This window comes from Pongo pygmaeus, chromosome 16, assembly GCF_028885625.2.
Source record: "Pongo pygmaeus isolate AG05252 chromosome 16, NHGRI_mPonPyg2-v2.0_pri, whole genome shotgun sequence".
Lineage (NCBI taxonomy): Eukaryota > Metazoa > Chordata > Mammalia > Primates > Hominidae > Pongo > Pongo pygmaeus.
In genome coordinates this window covers 71,811,425-71,828,538 of record NC_072389.2, presented here as the reverse complement: position 1 = coordinate 71,828,538, position 17,114 = coordinate 71,811,425, and the positions used below count along the sequence as shown (strand labels likewise).

The following is a 17,114-nucleotide window of genomic DNA, read 5'->3' as shown; positions in this document are numbered from 1 at the left end:
ATCCGCCCACCTCGGCCTCCCAAAGTGCTGGGATTATAGACATGAGCCACCGTGCCCGGCCTAATTTTTGTATTTTTAGTAGAGACGGCATTTCACCATGTTGGCCAGGTTGGTCTTGAACTCCTGACCTCAGGCAATCCGCCCACCTCGGCCTCCCAAAGTCTGGGACTACAGGCGTGAGCCACCGCGCCCGGCCTATTTTTACTTTTCAGAGACAATGTCTCACTATGTTGCCCAGGCTGGTCTTGAACTCCTGGCCTCAGGAGGCCCTTTTTCTTCAGATTCCCAAAGTGCTGGGATTACAGATGTGAACCACTGCACCCAGTCTCTATTTAGTTTTTGGGTTTTTTCCCCCATTATTTGCAGCTGAACTGATCTTAACTCCCTGGCCTGCCCAAATGAATTGTTAATGCTGCTGCAGCTCTGAATGGGTGCTAGTTTGGGCATGTGGTGTACAGGTGGGGGCAAGTGTATGTCAGAATCCTGAGATGGAGTCCCTCAAATACACAGCAGACCACTATCACTGGCAACCCAGCACTTACACAAGTGATAAGTCCAAAAAACACTAGCCAATAAAGAAGACTCAGGGATTTTGCTTTTTTAATGTGGGATTGAGATAGTTCATGGTCTTTTGGTTTTAAGAGACTCCATTTCTCTTCTTTTTATTTTTATTTACTTATTTATTTTTTGAGATGTAGTCTTGCTCTGTTGCCCAGGTTGGAGTGCAGTGGCCTGATCTTGGTTCACTGCAACGTCTGCCTCCCAGGTTAATGCGATTTTCCTGCCTCAGCCTCCTGAGCAGCTGAGACTACTGGCATGTGCCATCAGACCTGGCTAATTTTTGTATTTTTAGTCGAGATGGGGTTTCCCCATGTTGGCCAGGCTGGTTTCGAACTCCAGACCTCAAGTGATCTGCCAGCCTCGGCCTCCCAAAGTGCTGTGATTACAGGCGTGAAACCGAGCCCAGCCTCCATTTCTCTTCTCTCAAACCTGATCTCTGAGAGCCTATATAGATTTGTGGTGGACTGGGTTCCCTGCTAGCAAGAAAAAGTCTGACACTATATTCAATTTTTGGTCTTTCAAAAGTCTTCTTTTCTTTTTTTTTTTTTAGATGGAGTTTCGCTCTTTGTTGCCCAGGCTGGAATGCAGTGACGCAATCTCAGCTCACTGCAACTTCTGCCTCCTGGGTTCAAGCGATTCTCCTGCCCCAGCCTCCTGAGTAGCTGGAATTACAGGCATGTGCCACCATGCCCAGCTAATTTTTGTATTTTAGTAGAGACAGGGTTTCACCATGTTGGCCAGGCTGGTCTAGAACTCCTGACCTCAGGTGATCCGCCTGCCTCGGCCTCCCCAAGTGCTAGGATTACAGGCATGAGCCACTGTGCCCGGCGGAGCCACCACGCCCGGCCTCAATTTCTTTCTATTTCCTTTTTTGAGACGGAGTCTCTCTCTGCCTCCAGCGCCCAGGCTGGAGTGCAGTGGCACAATCTCGGCTCACTGCATCCCCCCCACTTCCACATTGGAGTGATTCTCCTACAGGCATGCACCACCACACCCAGCTAACTTGTATTTTCAGTAGAGAAGGGGTTCTCCATGTTGGTCAGGCTGGTCTCAAACTCCTGGCCTCAGGTGATCTGCCCGCCTCAGCCTCCCAAAGTGCTGGGGTTACAGGCATGAGCCACCGTGCCTGGCCTAAAACATTAAACTCTTTTAAAAGAGTTTTAATGACACGGTCTATAGGAAAACTATATTTTATATCTCTGGTGAAATTGCTAAGAAAAACATATTCTTATATTCCTCACGTATGAAAATAAGACAATAGGTTCTTGCTTTTTGCTGTTTTTTTTTTTTTTTTTTTAAATTACAGGAGGGGCACGGTGGCGCATGCCTGTAATCCCAGCACTTTGGGAGATCCAGGCGGGCAGATCACAAGGTTAGGAGATCAAGACCATCCTGGCTAACACGGTGAAACCCCGTCTCTACTAAAAATACAAAAAATTAGCTGGGCGTGGTGGCGAGTGCCTGTAGTCCCAGCTACTCAGGAGGCTGAGGCAGGAGAATGGCGTGAACCCGGGAGGCGGAGCTTGCAGTGAGCAGAGATCGTGCCACTGCACTCCAGCCTGGGTGATGAGCAAGACTCCATCTCAAAAAAAAAAAAAATTACAATGGAAAGGTTATGAAAAACGAAAAGAGAATAAGGAATACTTGGTAATGATTCTAAACTTCTAGGTTTTGGATAAATCTGAACAAGGTTCTAAAATGTTCAGTTTAATTTTTTTTTTTTGAGACAAAGTCTCGCTCTGTTGCCCAGGCTGAAATGCAGTGGCACGATCTCTGCTCACTACAACCTCCGCCTCCCAGATTCAAGTGATCCTCATTCGTCAGCCTTCCTAGTAGCTGGGATTACAGGTGTGTGCCACTATGCCCAGCTAATTCTTATTTATTTATTTGAGATGGTGTTTCCTTCTGTAGCCCAGGCTGGAGTACAGTGGTGCAATCTCGGCTTACTGCAACCTCCGCCTCCTGGGTTCAAGCGATTCTCCAGCCTTAGCCTCCCCAGTGGTTGGGATTACAGGCATCCACCACCACGATGAGCTAATTTTGTATTTTTAGTAGAGACGAGGTTTCACCATGTTGGCCAGGCTGGTCTTGAACTCCTGATCTCAGGTGATCTGCCCACCTTGGCCTCCCAAAGTGCTGGGATTACAGGCCTGAGCCACCTGCATCAGGCCTAATTTTTGTTTTTTCAGTAGAGACGGTGTTTCACTATTTTGGCCAGACTGGTCTTGAACTCCTGGCCTCAAGTGATCCACCTGCCTTGGCTTCCCAAAGTGCTGGGATTACAGGCGGGAGCCACTGCATCCGGTGGACAATTAGTTATTGACAATATCAATGACTGACAACTGTGGTTGTAACTCAGATAAAACAACAAACAATTAACAAAATCTTTACATTTTCTTTTCCTACTTTTTTGTAGCAATGGGGTTTCACCATGTTGCCCAGGCTGGTCTGGGACTCCTGGACTCAAGCAATCCTACTATCTCAGCCTCCCAAAGTGCTGGGATTACAGGTATGAGCCACTATGCCCGGCCAAAATCTTTACATTTTCTAAAAGGGTGAAACATTCTAAAAATCATATGGATAGTTACATAAAATGTATTAATGTCTTTTACATTTATTTTTATTTTTTAGGGATAGGATGTCCCTATGTTGCTCAGGCTGGCCTTGACCTCCTGGGCTCAAGTAATCCTCCTGCCTCAGACTCTGAAGTACCTGCAATACTACAGTAACATACCATTAAATATTGTTTTTTACTCCTCCTTACAACCCTGTGAGGAAACTGGGTTAGGTGGGGTGACTCATGTCTATAATCCCAGGACTTTGGGAGGCCTAGTTAGGAAGATCACCTGAGATCAGAAGTTCATGGTTACACTGAGCTATGATTGTGTCACTGCACTCCAACTCAGGTGATCAAAAATAAAAAAAGGAAACTGAATCAGAGTTAAAAGTCACCAACCAGTAAATGATGGAACTGAGATTTAAACCTTCAAGAGTATCAGTATCTGCTCTCTTCTTTTTTGGCAGGCTGGGGGCGGCGTGGGGAAGGTGTATAACTTTTTTTAACTTCTCAGAGTGCTTTTACATTTACTTTATTAGTCAAAAAGTATAGTATATAAACTTACCTGGATAATTAAAAGAATGCCTCTTGTCTCAACAATTCAGACTACTGAAACGGACATTTCTCATTCAAATTCATGTTACTTTTAGGCCTGGTGAGGTGACTCACTCCTGTAATCCCAGCACTTTGGTAGGCTGAGGTGGATGGATCACTTGAGGTCAGTTTGAGACCAGCCTGACCAACATGGTGAAACCCCATCTCTACTAAATACAAAAAACACAAAAATTAGCCGGGAATGGTGGTGCATGCCTGTAATCCCAGCTATTTGAGTGGCTGAGGCAGAGAATCTCTTGAACCCAGGAGATCGAGGCTGCAGTGAGCCAAGATTGCACCACTGCACTCCACCCCGGGTGATAGAACAAGAATCTGTCTCAAAAACAAAAAAACCTAAATTTATGTTAATTTTATTAATTGCTTAATATTAATATATATTATCTCACAAGTATAGAAATAAAATCATAAAATAAAGGAAATGTGACACATAGATACACGTGCACACATAATTTTAGACAGACTTGGTAATTTACTTTCTATCTGTGTGTGTGTGTGTGTGTGTGTGTGTGTGTGTGTGTATGTGTGTTTTGAGACAGGGTCTCACGCTGTTACCCAGGCTGGAGTGCAGTGGCATGATCACGGCTCACTGCAGCCTCGACATCCGGGACTCAGTGTTTTTTAAACTGTTTTTTTTTTTTTTTTGAGACAGAGTCTAGTTATATCACCCAGGCTGGAGTGCAGTGGTGTGATCTTGCTCACTGCAATCTCTGCCTCCTGGGTTCAAGCGATTCTCTCGCCTCAACCTCCTGAGTAGCTAGGATTACAGGCAGGCACCCACCACACCTGGCTAATTATTGTATTTTTATTGAGACGGGGTTTCACCATGTTGGCCAGGCTGGTCTCGACCTCTTGACCTCAGGTGATCCACCCACCTCGGCCTCCCAAAGTGCTGGGATTACAGGCGTGAGCCACCGCACCCGGCTTCACTTTTTAAATTTTTAATAAAATGTTTCAAGCTACAGAAAAGTAGCTGGGTGCGGTGGCTCATGCCTGTAATCCCAGCACTTTGGGAGGCTGAGGAGGGGAGGATTGCTGGACCAGCCTGGGCAACATGGCGAAACTCCCATCTCTACAAAAAATTTAAAAAATTAGCTGGGTGTGGTGGTGCGAGCCTGTAGTGCCAGTTACCTGGGAGGCTGGGGAGGGAGGATCACCTGATTCTAGCTGTGATCACACCACTGCATTCCAGCCTCAGCAACAAAGTGAGACTGTCTCAAAGAAGAAAAAAAAGACAGAGAGAAAGAAAGAAAAGTGGAGAGAATAATGCTGCCAGTATTCCCTAATTATCTTCTAGGTTTGGCAAATCTTAATGATGCTATATTTGCTTCAGATAACATTTTTAAATTTAGTTTTTTGAACAGTTAATACATTTGTATGTTCAAAAAAAATTATAGTTAAGTTCCCATCCCACTCTATCCCATATGCCACTTTCATTGCATAGGTTCTAGTTATATATTTTTCCGAGGTTGTGTATGTATGTTTGTGTGTATACAAATAAATACAAATATATTTGGACTTACTATTTTAAAATGAAAAGTTAACTTTTTAAAAAATGTTTTTTCTTTTTAATAGAGACAGGGTCTCAGTATGTTGCCCACGCTGGTTTTGAATTCCTGGGCTCAAACAATCCTCCTGCCTCAGCCTCTCAAAGTGCTAAGATTACAGGCATGAGCCACCAAGTCTGACTAAATAACATTTTTTTTTTTGAGACAGAGTCTTGCTCTGTCGCCCAGGCTAGAGTGCAGTGGCATGATCTCAGCTCACTGCAACCTCTGCCTCCCAGGTTCAAGCGATACTCCTGCCTCAGCCTCCTAAGTAGCTGGAATTACAGGCGCGCGCCATCACGCCCGGCTAATTTTTGTATTTTTAGTAGAGATGTGGTTTCACCTTGTTGGCTAGGCTGGTCTCGAATTCCTGACCTCGTGATCTGCCCGCCTCGGCCTCCCAAAGTGCTGGGATTACAGGCGTGAGCCACCGCACCCAGCCCCAAGTAACATATTTTTGACATATTTTTTTCTTTACATTCACACTCTCTCGCTTTTTTTTTTTTTTTTTTTTTTGCGACAAGGTCTCACTGTCACCCAGGTTGGGTCTCCAGCTGGATCACCAGCAGTGCGATCCTAGTCACTGCAGCATTGAACTTCTGGGCCCAAGCATTTCGCCTGCCTGGGCCTCCCAAAGTGCTGGGATTACAGGCGTGAGCCACACCGCACCCGGCCAGTGTCTACGTTCAACCCTATTTTTCCTCTCTTTACCACCTCTTTTCTCAGCTTATTATTCAATAAACAATTCATAAAACTCTGAGTTCGAGGCATTCTGCTATGAACTCTGAAGAAGCGGTAATTTCTTATTCACTATTGCTTGCCTCTGTCCCTTTTCCTCCTCCCACAACTCAGTTTTCCAAAAACCGAGACCTATTTCCAAGGTTTAAAGTGCCGGGCACGGTGGCTCACGCCTGTAATCCCAGCACTTTGGGAAGCTGAGGTGGGAAGATCGCTTGAGCTAAGGAGTTCGAGACCAGCCTGGGCAGCTAATCCCCGTCTTTGCAAAACAAACAAACAAACAAACCCATTAAAACAAACTAGCTGGGTGTGGTGGTGTTAGTCGGGGAAGGGAGGCTGAGGTGGGAGGATCGTTTCAGCCCGGGAGGTAGAGACTGTAGTCAGCCGAGATCGAATCACTGCTTTCCAGCCTGAGTGATAGAGCGAGACTTAGTCTCCAGAAAAAAAAAAAGAAAAAGCCCAGAAGAACAAGTATTAACTTTATGCAAATAAGGAGGCTTAAGTCAGTTCCTCTGAAGAATTCAGTAGGGCGGAAATTGTGGGACCGGAGGCGGGACCGGCGTGGTGGGCGGAACCTGAGAGGCGGGTTTTGCAGGCTCCGCCCAGCCCCCGCGCGGATTTGGCGCCAAACGCTGCGTGCCCTTCTCGCCCCGGGAGTTCCTGAGTATCGCGAGAAGCGCGCTTAGTCTGCACGCTAAGGTCCACGCTGTGGCCGGTGTTTTCTGCGTGAGGTGAGAGCTGGCTGGCGGGCCAATGAGGTTCTTGCGGGGAGAGGGGAGTCACAGGGACTAGCCAGGGAGCCAGATGGAAGAGCCAGGGAGCCAGATAGACTAGCGGGAAAGCCTGATTGTCGCAGGAAGGGGGTCAGGAGGCTGGGGGTTCGACCTGACCCGGCATGGAGAGGCGGGGAGGCGGGCGCGTGTCCCGGTTGCTTAGATTTTGGGATGCCTCTTACTCTGCCAAGCCGCTTAGCAGGAGGGAACGTGTTCATGATCATCTTTACCCCGGGCTTCTGTCCGGGGCGTGTCAATGTAGAAATCCCCCAGCGAATGTTGGATGAATGAATGAAGTTGAAGAGAGGATACGCGGGGAACGAGGGTGAGGGGGACGGCTGGAGAAGAGGTATGGGAGGTTCGATGTTTCAGGGATGGCACCCAAGGGGGACATCGAGGCAGCACGGTAGCACTTCCTTTGCGATGAGGGGCGTCTCTTTGGACTTCTTGGAAAAGGAGGTGGGCATTGGAAACCAGGGTCTGGGAACAAACCGTGGTTTGGACATAACATTTGTTACCTTCACTCTTCTGGGAGTTTGAGAAGTAGAGGAGGAAGTTCAGACAATTTCATAAATGTCTAAAAAGAGACAGTTATGCGACCATTGACGAGGAGTAAAAGTCGTCTATTGAGCATCTTATTCACTACAAATAGAAGAAATATCAGTTTCCTCACAAGCCCCACCCCATGCTTGGCCAGTTCCTGAGTACACTTAATATATTTTAGGTACTGTCACATCAAACTCAAAGCTCGCTGTCAGCCTCAAAGGTCTGAACCCTAGTATAGATTCTTGTAGCTTACTTGAAGTTACAGTGGGTCATGATCAGGAATTGATGCTTTGTTTTTTGTTTTTTTTTTTTTGAAACGGAGTCTCGCTCTTTTGCCCAGGCTGGAGTGCAGTGGCGGGGTCTCGGCTCACTGCCAGCTCCGCTTCCTGGGTTCAAATGATTCTCCTGCCTCAGACTCCCGAGTAGCTGGGACTACAGGCGTGTACCACCACGCCCGGCTAATTTTTTGTATTTTTAGTAGAGACAGGGTTTCACCGTGTAGCCAGCCAGGATGGTCTCGATCTCCTGACCTCATGATCCACCCACCTCGGCCTCCCAAAGTGCTGGGATTACAGGCGTGAGCCACCGCGCCCAGCCCAGATTTTTTTTTTTAAGCAGCTCTAATTGAAGTGGGGGTGAAGTACCTATATCCTGCGTATTTCATACCCTATTGGATCACAGTTTGAAACCCTCTGAAAAGTCAAATTCATCTTTTTATGGTAGGGGAAACTCAATAGTTGAGGTAAAAGGATTTGTTCAAAATGATATAGTTATTTAGTGTTAGGGTCTACGTTGGAACTTAGATTTCTAGGCTAGTCTTTTTTTTCATAATTAGTATCTTCCCTACTTTTCATGATGTGTGAGTTTGAAATGTGGTCTAACTGATTGAAACACATGAAATGGCTGCAGGTAGAACTTGTCTATATAGTGGAGACTATTTGGATGAATACAAATAACTTTAATTTTTTCCCCTAGAGGAAAAGATGCTAGGACCACAGGAGAATGGTATGATTGACCTACCAGATTATGAGCATGTAGAAGATGAAACTTTTCCTCCTTTCCCACATCCAGCCTCTCCAGAGAGACAAGATGGTGAACAAACTGAGCCGGATGAAGGTATGTATAGAGGGTTTTAAAAAGGAGGCTGTGAGGCCAGGCACGGTGGCTCATGCCTGTAATTCCAGCACTTTGGGATGCTGAGGCGGGCGGATCACAAGGTCAGGAATTAGAGACCAGCCTGGCCAACATGGTGAAACCCCGTCTCTACTAAAAATACAAAAATTAGCCAGGGTGTGGTGGCTGTGATAAAAGGTATTTGAGGAGAAAAAATAAAAAAAAAGGAGGCTGGGCACAGTGGGTCCTGCCTGTAATCCCAGCACTTTGGGTGGCCGAGGCAGGAGGATCGCTTGAGCCCAGGAGTTCAAGACCAGCCTGGGCAACGTAGCGAGACCTTGTCTCTACTAAAGATTTAAAAATTAGCCGGGTGTGGTAGGCAGCACCTGTTCTTCCAGCTACTCAGGATGCTGAGGCAGGAGACTCGCTTGAGCCTAGGAGTTTGAGGCTGCAGTGAGCCAAGATCGCACCACTGCACTCCAGCGTGGGCAACAGAGTGAGACCCTGTTTCAAAAAAAGGTGTCCCATGTTTAGTTATCAGCTTGGAAATGAAACATAATAAATAATATAAATTATATAAGTACAGTAATACTGAATCGTGGTTTGTTTCACCAGAGTCAGGAAATGGAGCACCTGTTCCTGTACCTCCAAAGAGAACAGTTAAAAGAAATATACCCAAGCTGGATGCTCAGAGGTACATTTACTATATTCTTATACATTTATACTTGTTATTTTTAATATCCATTGTTTTTCTTCTAATGTTATAAACTTTTGGTTGGTATGATGTGGAGCTCTTATATTTCTAAAAACTTTTTTTTAGTTCAGCAGAACATATTTTTTCTTATGGTCTTGCTTTGGACCAAACTCTAGAAAACTTGAAATTAGGCTGGGCGTGGTGGCTCATGCCTGTAATCCCAGCTCTTTGGGAGGCCGACGTGGGCGGATCACAAGGTCAGGAGATTGAGACCATCCTGGCTAATACGGTGAAACCCCATCTGTACTAAAAATACAAAAAATTAGCTGGGCACGTTGGCGGGTGCCTGTAGTCCCAGCTACTCGGGAGGCTGAGGCAGGCAAATGGCTTGAACCTGGGGGAGGCCGAGCTTGCAGTGACCCGAGATCGCGCCACCGCATCCCAGCCTGGGTGACAGACTGAGACTCCGTCTCAAAAAAAAAAAAAAAGAAAATAAAACTTGAAATTAAAAACATATTTTTATTCACAGATTAATTTCAGAGAGAGGACTTCCAGCCTTAAGGCATGTATTTGATAAGGCAAAATTCAAAGGTAAAGGTCATGAGGTAAGAACTGTCTGATTTTTATGTTAGACCTTTGTTTTATAAAATAGCAATAAAAATGTGGACCCATTATGATCTTGGAAATCTCAGAATGCTTTAAGATACTATCCTTAGTCGTCGTATCTCTTGAGAAACAGTTGTGATGTACTAGAAAGGGAACTGTTTGAAGAATTAGAAAGTATGTCTTGTGTGGTCTCATTTTTTGCTACTTAAACCTTGGCTATAGGAAAATCACACCTGTGTCTGTAAGTCTCAGTTTTTACTTTATAATTTACAGGAATAAAATTTACTTTGTCTACCTCAAAGTTTTAACTTTCATGAGGGCAAGGACTCTGCCTATATCAATCACTTATGTGTCCCCAAGATGTGGCACAGTGCCTGGTTCATATAAATGTCAGTAAAGTGTGGTTAAAAAATGAATACATTTAGTAACTGTCAATCACTTTACAAATGCACATTTTGAAATCTATTTTTGAATTATGTAGGAGTGTAGGTATAATTTTTTGCAGATGATAGTATACTTTTAGAGAGTTTTGTAGTTTTTCAAGTGTTTCTAATATATTCTTTTTTTTTTTTGAGACGGAGTCTTGCTCTCTCTGTCACCCAGGCTGGAGTACAATGGCGCAATCTTGGCTCACTGCAAGCTCCGCCTCCCAGGTTCACGCCATTCTCCTGCCTTAGCCTCCCGAGTAGCTGGGACTACAGGGGCCTGCCACCAGGCCTGGCTAATTTTATTTGTAGTTTTAGTAGAGACGGGGTTTCACCGTGTTAGCCAGGATGGTCTTGATCTCCTGACCTCATGATCCGCCCGCCTTGGCCTCCCAAAATGCTGGGATTACAGGCGTGAGCCACTGCCCGGCCTACTGTCTTTTAACTTCATTAAGTGTTTTTTTTTGTTTTTTTTTTGAGATGAAGTTTTGCCCTTGTCACCCAGGCTGGAGTGCAGTGGCTCGATCTTGGCTCACTGCAACCTCTGCCACTTGGGTTCAAGCAATTCTACTGCTTCAGCCTCCCAAGTAGCTGGGATTGCAAGTGCCCGCCACCACGTCCAACTAATTTTTGTATTTTTAGTAGAGATGGGGTGTCACTATGTTGGCCAAGCTGGTCTGGAACTCCTGACTCAGGTCATCCACCCGCCTCGGCCTCCCACAGTGCTGGGATTACAGGCATGAGACACTGTGCCTGGCCAACTTTATTAAGTTTTTGTACTGGGATTTTTTTTCATCTAATTTTTATGAATCTGTATCCAGTTGGGGTGCTGTGGCTCATGCTGTAATCCCAGCACTTTGGGAGTCTGGGGTGGGCGGATCACTTGAGGCCAGGAGTTCAAGACCAGCCTGGCCAACATGGCAAAACCTCCTCTCTACTAAAAAATACAAAATTTAGGCCGGGTGTGGTGGCGCATGCCTCTAATCCCAGCTACTTGGGAGGCTGAGGCACGAGAATTGCTTAAACCCGGGAGGCTGAGATTGTAGTGAGCCAAGATTGTGCCCTTGCACTTCAGCCTGGGTAAGAAAGCGAGAATCTCTCTGAAAAACAACAACAACAACAACAACAACAAAAAACCTGTATCCAGTGCTTTTTTAGACTGCAGTCCTCTAAGTTCTTAATAATTTTCTCTCTTTTTTTTTGGATATAGGATCTCACTGTCACTCAGTCTGGAGTGCAGTGGTGTGAACTTGGCTCACTGCAACCTCTGCCCCCCAGACTCAGGCAGTCCTTTCACCTCAGCCACCTGAGTAGCTGGGTCCACAGGTGTACACCACCATGCCTGGCTATTGTTTTGTATTTTTAGTAGATATGGGGTCTCACCATGTTGCCCAGGCTGGTCTTAAACTCCTTAGCTCAAGTGATCCGTCCCCCTAGGCCTCCCATAGTGCTAGGATTACAGGTCTGAAACACTGTGTCTGGCTAATATTTTTCTTATTAAAGTTCCTTTTATAAGTTTTTCAACCTTATAAATATAAAATGACCCCAGTGATTTTGGCATAGCTTTTCAGTTCTGAAAGTTGCTGACGGGGTCAGCTGTGAGAATGAGACTCCTGTTTAGCATTTTTATTTTTATGTGCCAGGCTGAAGACTTGAAGATGCTAATCAGACACATGGAGCACTGGGCACATAGGCTATTCCCTAAACTGCAGTTTGAGGATTTTATTGACAGAGTTGAATACCTGGGAAGTAAAAAGGAAGTTCAGGTAAGTGTTGAGATGATTATAAATATAATTCACATGCTAAATGGTAGGATAGATTTAGTTGAGGCTAAATTGCTGTTTAAAGTGTTCATTTTGAAATTTCTTTTGGTAGAGAGGGAAAAGTAATAGCAAATTGTCTCCCCCCCAACATGATTGGTAAAGAGGTAAAAATAAATAATCTCTTTTCATTTTCAGACCTGTTTAAAACGAATTCGACTTGATCTCCCTATTTTACATGAAGATTTTGTTAGCAATAATGGTAAGAATATAGGTTTATCTACTTTATAACAATTTTGCTTTTAGAAATAGATCTAGGCAGGGTGTGGTGGCTCAAGCCTGTAATCCCAGCACTTTGCTTTTTTGTTTCATGTTTAGGGACAGAATCTTGCTCTGTCACCCAGTCTGGAGTGCAGTAGCACAATCATAGCTTACTGCAGCCTTCAACTCCTGGGCTTAAGGGATCCTCCCGCCTCAGCCTCCTGAGTAGCTGGGACTACAGGTGCATGCCATTGCGCCTGGCTAATTTTTAAATTTTTGTAGAGATGGGGATCTCCCTGCGTTGTCTTGGCTGGCCTCACACTCCTGGCCTCAAGCCATACTGTGCCTGGCCAACTTTTTTTTTTTTTTTTTTTGAGCAGGAGTCTCACTCTGTAGCCCAGGCTGGAGTGCAGTGGCATGATCTCGACTCACTACAACCTCCATCTCCTGGGTCCTGGTTCAAGCAATTCTCCTGCCTCAGCCTCCCGAGTAGCTGGGATCGCAGGGACGTGCCACCATGCCCAGTTAATTTTTTTTTTTTTTTTTTGTAGAGACAGGGTTTCACCATGTTGGCCAGGCTGTTTTTGAACTCCTGACCTTGTGATCCGCCCACCTTGGCCTCCCAAAGTGCTGGGATTATAGGCGTGAGCCACGGCGCCTGGCTTGTTATTTTTTTTTTTAAAGATTAGTCAAGTGCAGTAGTGAAAAGGGAGGAAAGAGTAGAACAAGGAGTTTGATCTGTGACTGTGAATTGATAACTGATTACCTTTGGATCAACCCCAGTTCTTTGGGAGGCCATGGAGGGAGGATTACTTGAATCCTGGAGTTGGAGATCAGCCCGGGCAACCGAGTGAGACCCCATCTACAAAAATTTTTAAAAAGTTAATCAGGTGTGGTGGCGCATGCCTGTTGTAGCTACTCAGGGGGTTGAGGCGGGAGGATCACTTGAACCCAGGAGTTCAAGGCTGCAGTGAACCAGGATCACACCACTATACTTTGGGTAATAAATAGGGTGAGAGACCTTGTCTGAAAAAAAAAAAAAAAGAAAGAATAGAAGTAGTTAGAGGAGGCAGTATTATAGGACCAGATCCTTAGTCCATATTGTATATATGATTAAAGTATGGTAAAGTACAATAAATAGGTAAGTTAAAATGCCTTGGTAGTGGGCTGGGTGCGGTAGCTCATGCCTATAATCCCAGCACTTTGGGAGGCTGAGGTGGGCAGTTCACTTGAGGTCAGAAGTTTGGGACCAGCCTGACCAACATGGGGAAACCCCATCTGTACTGAAAATACAAAAATTAGCTGAATGGGGTGGTGCATGCCTGTAATCCCAGCTACTCAGGAGGCTGAGGCAGGAGAATTAACTTGAATCCAGGAGGTGGAGGTTGCAGTGAGCCGAGATTACGTCGCTGCAATCCAGCCTGGGTGACAGAGTGAGACTCTTGTCTCAAAAAAAAGCCTTGGTACATCTAGAATGTTCTATATCAAATTTGTTGTATAATATGAACTTTTGAGAACTCTGGTGACCCACTGATCCTATATAGCACTTGTTAATAAAAATATATATCAAGATAAAGTGTTCATATACATATACACCATTGGATAAAGTGGTACTGGGAAATTAGGCAAAATAATTTATGATGAAAGTTTGCATTTCACTTGGAGTACAGCTCTCTTTAGTGAGACCTTTGTGACTGTTCCTGGTATTGATTGCATTTGTTAGTTGTACAGTGCAACCATAGACAGTCACACACATTAAAACAGATGGTTCCTGCCGACAGGGTCTGTATAGTTATCAGATTTTCTGTGCGATGGCTCCATACATGTTTGTTTTTGTTTTTTAACTTTTAACAGATGTGGAAGAAAATACAGATTCCATGTAGAATTCCCTAAAGTTATTTATAAACTACTTTCAAACATGTAAAGGAATGTGATTTAAATAATCCATGATTTAAATTTCTTGGTAAAATATGGTATGTATGGATGGCATAGGATTGGGTATATGTAAGGGAATGAGTTATTACAGTTCTAAATTCCACAGCATATACTACTGGGTTACTTTTTGAGGTGTCCGGTATGTGATAAAGGTTCAAGGATAAAAAAATGACTAAGATCAGGCCCCTTTGTGGGCAAATACAGTAGTGAATGAATCAGACATACAACACTGCCGGTAGTGTGGTAGGTGTTGTAATTAGAGGTATGAGTAGGTCACAGGGTGGGATGCAAAGGAGGGCATAGTTACACGTGCCTGGGGGTAGAGGGAGAGCTTCACAAAGGAGGATTTGGAAGAATTTTGATTTGGGGGTGAGAGGAAGAAAAAAGAAATTAAAAAAAGTGTTTTGAATGAACAGTAGAGGTCAGGCAGAGGTGATTTTGAATGGGGGAGCCACCTATGCAGAAGTGTAAATTAACTTGGATTTCAGGCTCTATATTCTATGGCAGTAAAAAAAAAAAAAAAGATAAATTAAGGCCAGGCGCAGTGGCTCACACTTGTAATCCCAGCACTTTGGGAGGCCAAGACGGGTGGATCACTTGAGGCCAGGAGTTCGAGATCAGCCTGGCCAACGTGGTGAAACCCCATCTCTACTAAAAATACAAAAAATTAGCCTGGCGTTGTGGTGCATGCCTGTAATCCCAGCTACTCGGGAGGCTAAGGCAGTAAAATTGCTTGAACCCAGAAGGCGGAGGTTGCAGTGATCCGAGATTGCACCATTGCACTCCAGCCTGGGCAAAAAGAGTGAAACTCTGTCTCAAAAAAAAAAAGGAGATAAATTAACATGGACCATTCAGAATTACAAGCATGCTGAAATACAGGGTACAAATAAGAGAACTGAATCTGAGATTTTTGTTTGTTGTGTCATATATTTCATTGTATCTTAATAGTCTCCAAATTTTTTTGATCAGGCGCCACAAAAGTAAAAATGTTTTGACCATTTTATTTGTTGATTAAACACATTTGCTTCTACACTGATGTGATTTGTAATTTACTTTTTTTTTTGAGACGGAGTCTCATTCTGTTGCTTAGGCTGGAGTGCAGTGGTGCGATCTTGGCTCACTGCAACCTCCGCCTCAGTTCAAGTGATTCTCCTGCCTCAGCCTCCCAGTAGCTGGGATTACAGGTGCGTACCACCACACCTGGCTAATTTTTGTATTTTTAGTAGAGACAGGGTTTCATCACGTTGGCCAGGCTTGTCTCGAACTCCTGATCTCAGTTGATCCACCTGCCTTGGCCTCCCAAAGTGCTAGAGTTACAGGCGTGAGCCAGTGAGCCACTGCGCTCAGCCTACATTTAGTTTTTGTAGTGACAGGATCTCACTATGTTGCCCAAGCTGGTCTGTATCTCCTGGCCTCAAACAGTCTGCCTTGGCCTCCCAACATGCCAGGATTACAGGTGTGAGCCACTGTGCTTGGCCTCCAGCTGTTCCTTGGACATTTCAGGCACATTTTTACTCTTAGGCTTTTGCATTGTTGTACTCTGCCTGGAACACTCTTCCCTTGTACCCCTGAAGTCTGTATGACTGTCTTACACTCCTCAAACTGTGCTCAAATGACAACTTGGTGAAGCCTCCCCATTACACTGTTATAGTTGCATCCCCACTCCCATCATTTCTGACTCCCCTATGCTGTTTCCTTTTGCATTGCACTTGTTTCCCTTTAATTTTTATATAGTTTACTTATGTTTTAGTTTGTCTTTACTACAATGATGGCATCCTGTAACACATTGAATATTTCTAGTTTTAGCTTCTTTGCCATAATCACTTGCCAATGAATGTTGCAGTAAATGAATTTCATGTGTACTTCTAATTTTTTAAAATTTCATTTTTATTTACTTATTTCTTTTTGAGGCAGGGCCTCACTCTGTCACCCAGGGTGGAACACAGTGGCATGATCATAGCTCTGCAGCCTTGACCTCCAGGGCTTAAGCAATCTTCCCACCTCCACCTCAGTCTTCCGAGTAGTTTGGACTACAGGCATGCACCACCTGCCTGCCCAAGTTGTTTTTTTTTTTTTTTTTTTTTTTTTTGGTAGAGAAAGGGTCTTTCTGTGTTTCACAGGCTGGTCTGAAACTCCTGGGTCCATGTGATCCTCCCACCTTGGGTTCCCAAAGTGCTGGGATTATAGGAGTGAGCTGCTGCACCCAGCTTTAAATCTCATTTTAATCCTACTCAAAGGAACCAGCCGCTTTTTACAAAATATATTGTTTCTATAAATAGGTCATTTACTACTGAAGATACCTTTGTTTTCTTGGTTCATAAAAAGTAGGTTTTTTTTTTTTTTTACTTTTTTTTTTAATAGAGACGAGGTCTTGCTATGTTGGTCACATTGGTCTTGAACTCTTGTTCTCAAGCAATCCTTCTGCCTCAATCTCCCAAAGGGCCATGATTACAGGCGTGAGCCACCTTGCCCAGTCAAAATTAGTTCTTTGAGTTCATTTGAAGCCAGGAGTTAGGGACCAGAGTAGTCAACACCTATAGTCCCAGCTATTTAGAAGGCTGAGGCAGGAGGATCCTTTGAGTCCAAGGAGTTTGAGGCTGGAGTGAGCTATGATCATACCACTGTAGTCTAGCCTGGGTGACAGAGTGAGACCCCATCACTTGAAAAAAAAAAAAAAAAAAAGTAGTTATTTATGTATTTTGTTATTGATTTAGAATCCTGCAACCCCGTAAGATGAAGCACATTAAAAACCCCATGTTTCATAAGTGGTTCTTTTTTTGAGACAGAGTTTCACTCTTGTTTCCCAGGCTGGAGTGCAGTGGTGTGATCTGGGCTCACTGCAACCTCTGCCTGCTGGGTTCAAGCGATTCTCCTGCCTTAGCCTTCTGAGTAGCTGGGATTACAGGCATGTGCCACCACGCCCGACTAATTTTGTATTTTTAGTAGAGACGGGGTTTCACCATGTTGGTCAGGCTGGTCTTGAACT

At 44.6% G+C, this 17,114-nt stretch overlaps 1 protein-coding gene and 1 non-coding gene across 7 annotated transcripts in view; both read left to right on the top strand.

Moving 5' to 3' along the window:
• TIPIN (TIMELESS interacting protein) overlaps positions 1-17,114 on the top strand; it is a 51,651-nt gene that overhangs the window by 27,286 nt on the left and 7,251 nt on the right. The window contains exons 2-7 of one of the 6 annotated variants that reach the window (XM_054451854.2): positions 2,978-3,070; positions 8,310-8,450; positions 9,063-9,141; positions 9,671-9,746; positions 11,816-11,938; positions 12,131-12,194. In XM_054451854.2, coding sequence (XP_054307829.1) covers positions 2,980-3,070; positions 8,310-8,450; positions 9,063-9,141; positions 9,671-9,746; positions 11,816-11,938; positions 12,131-12,194 — 574 coding nt within the window. In that variant the 5' untranslated portion in view covers positions 2,978-2,979. Of the gene's footprint in view, positions 1-2,977; positions 3,071-6,625; positions 6,747-6,789; positions 7,138-7,228; positions 7,248-8,309; positions 8,451-9,062; positions 9,142-9,670; positions 9,747-11,815; positions 11,939-12,130; positions 12,195-17,114 lie in introns of those variants that run through there. The other 5 variants (XM_054451857.2, XM_054451855.2, XM_063652306.1 and 2 more) reach the window with 5 other exon arrangements.
• On the top strand, positions 13,884-14,019 carry LOC129014908 (small Cajal body-specific RNA 14). Its single transcript, XR_008494429.1, has one exon. It is a non-coding gene; the product is annotated as a small Cajal body-specific RNA 14 (non-coding RNA).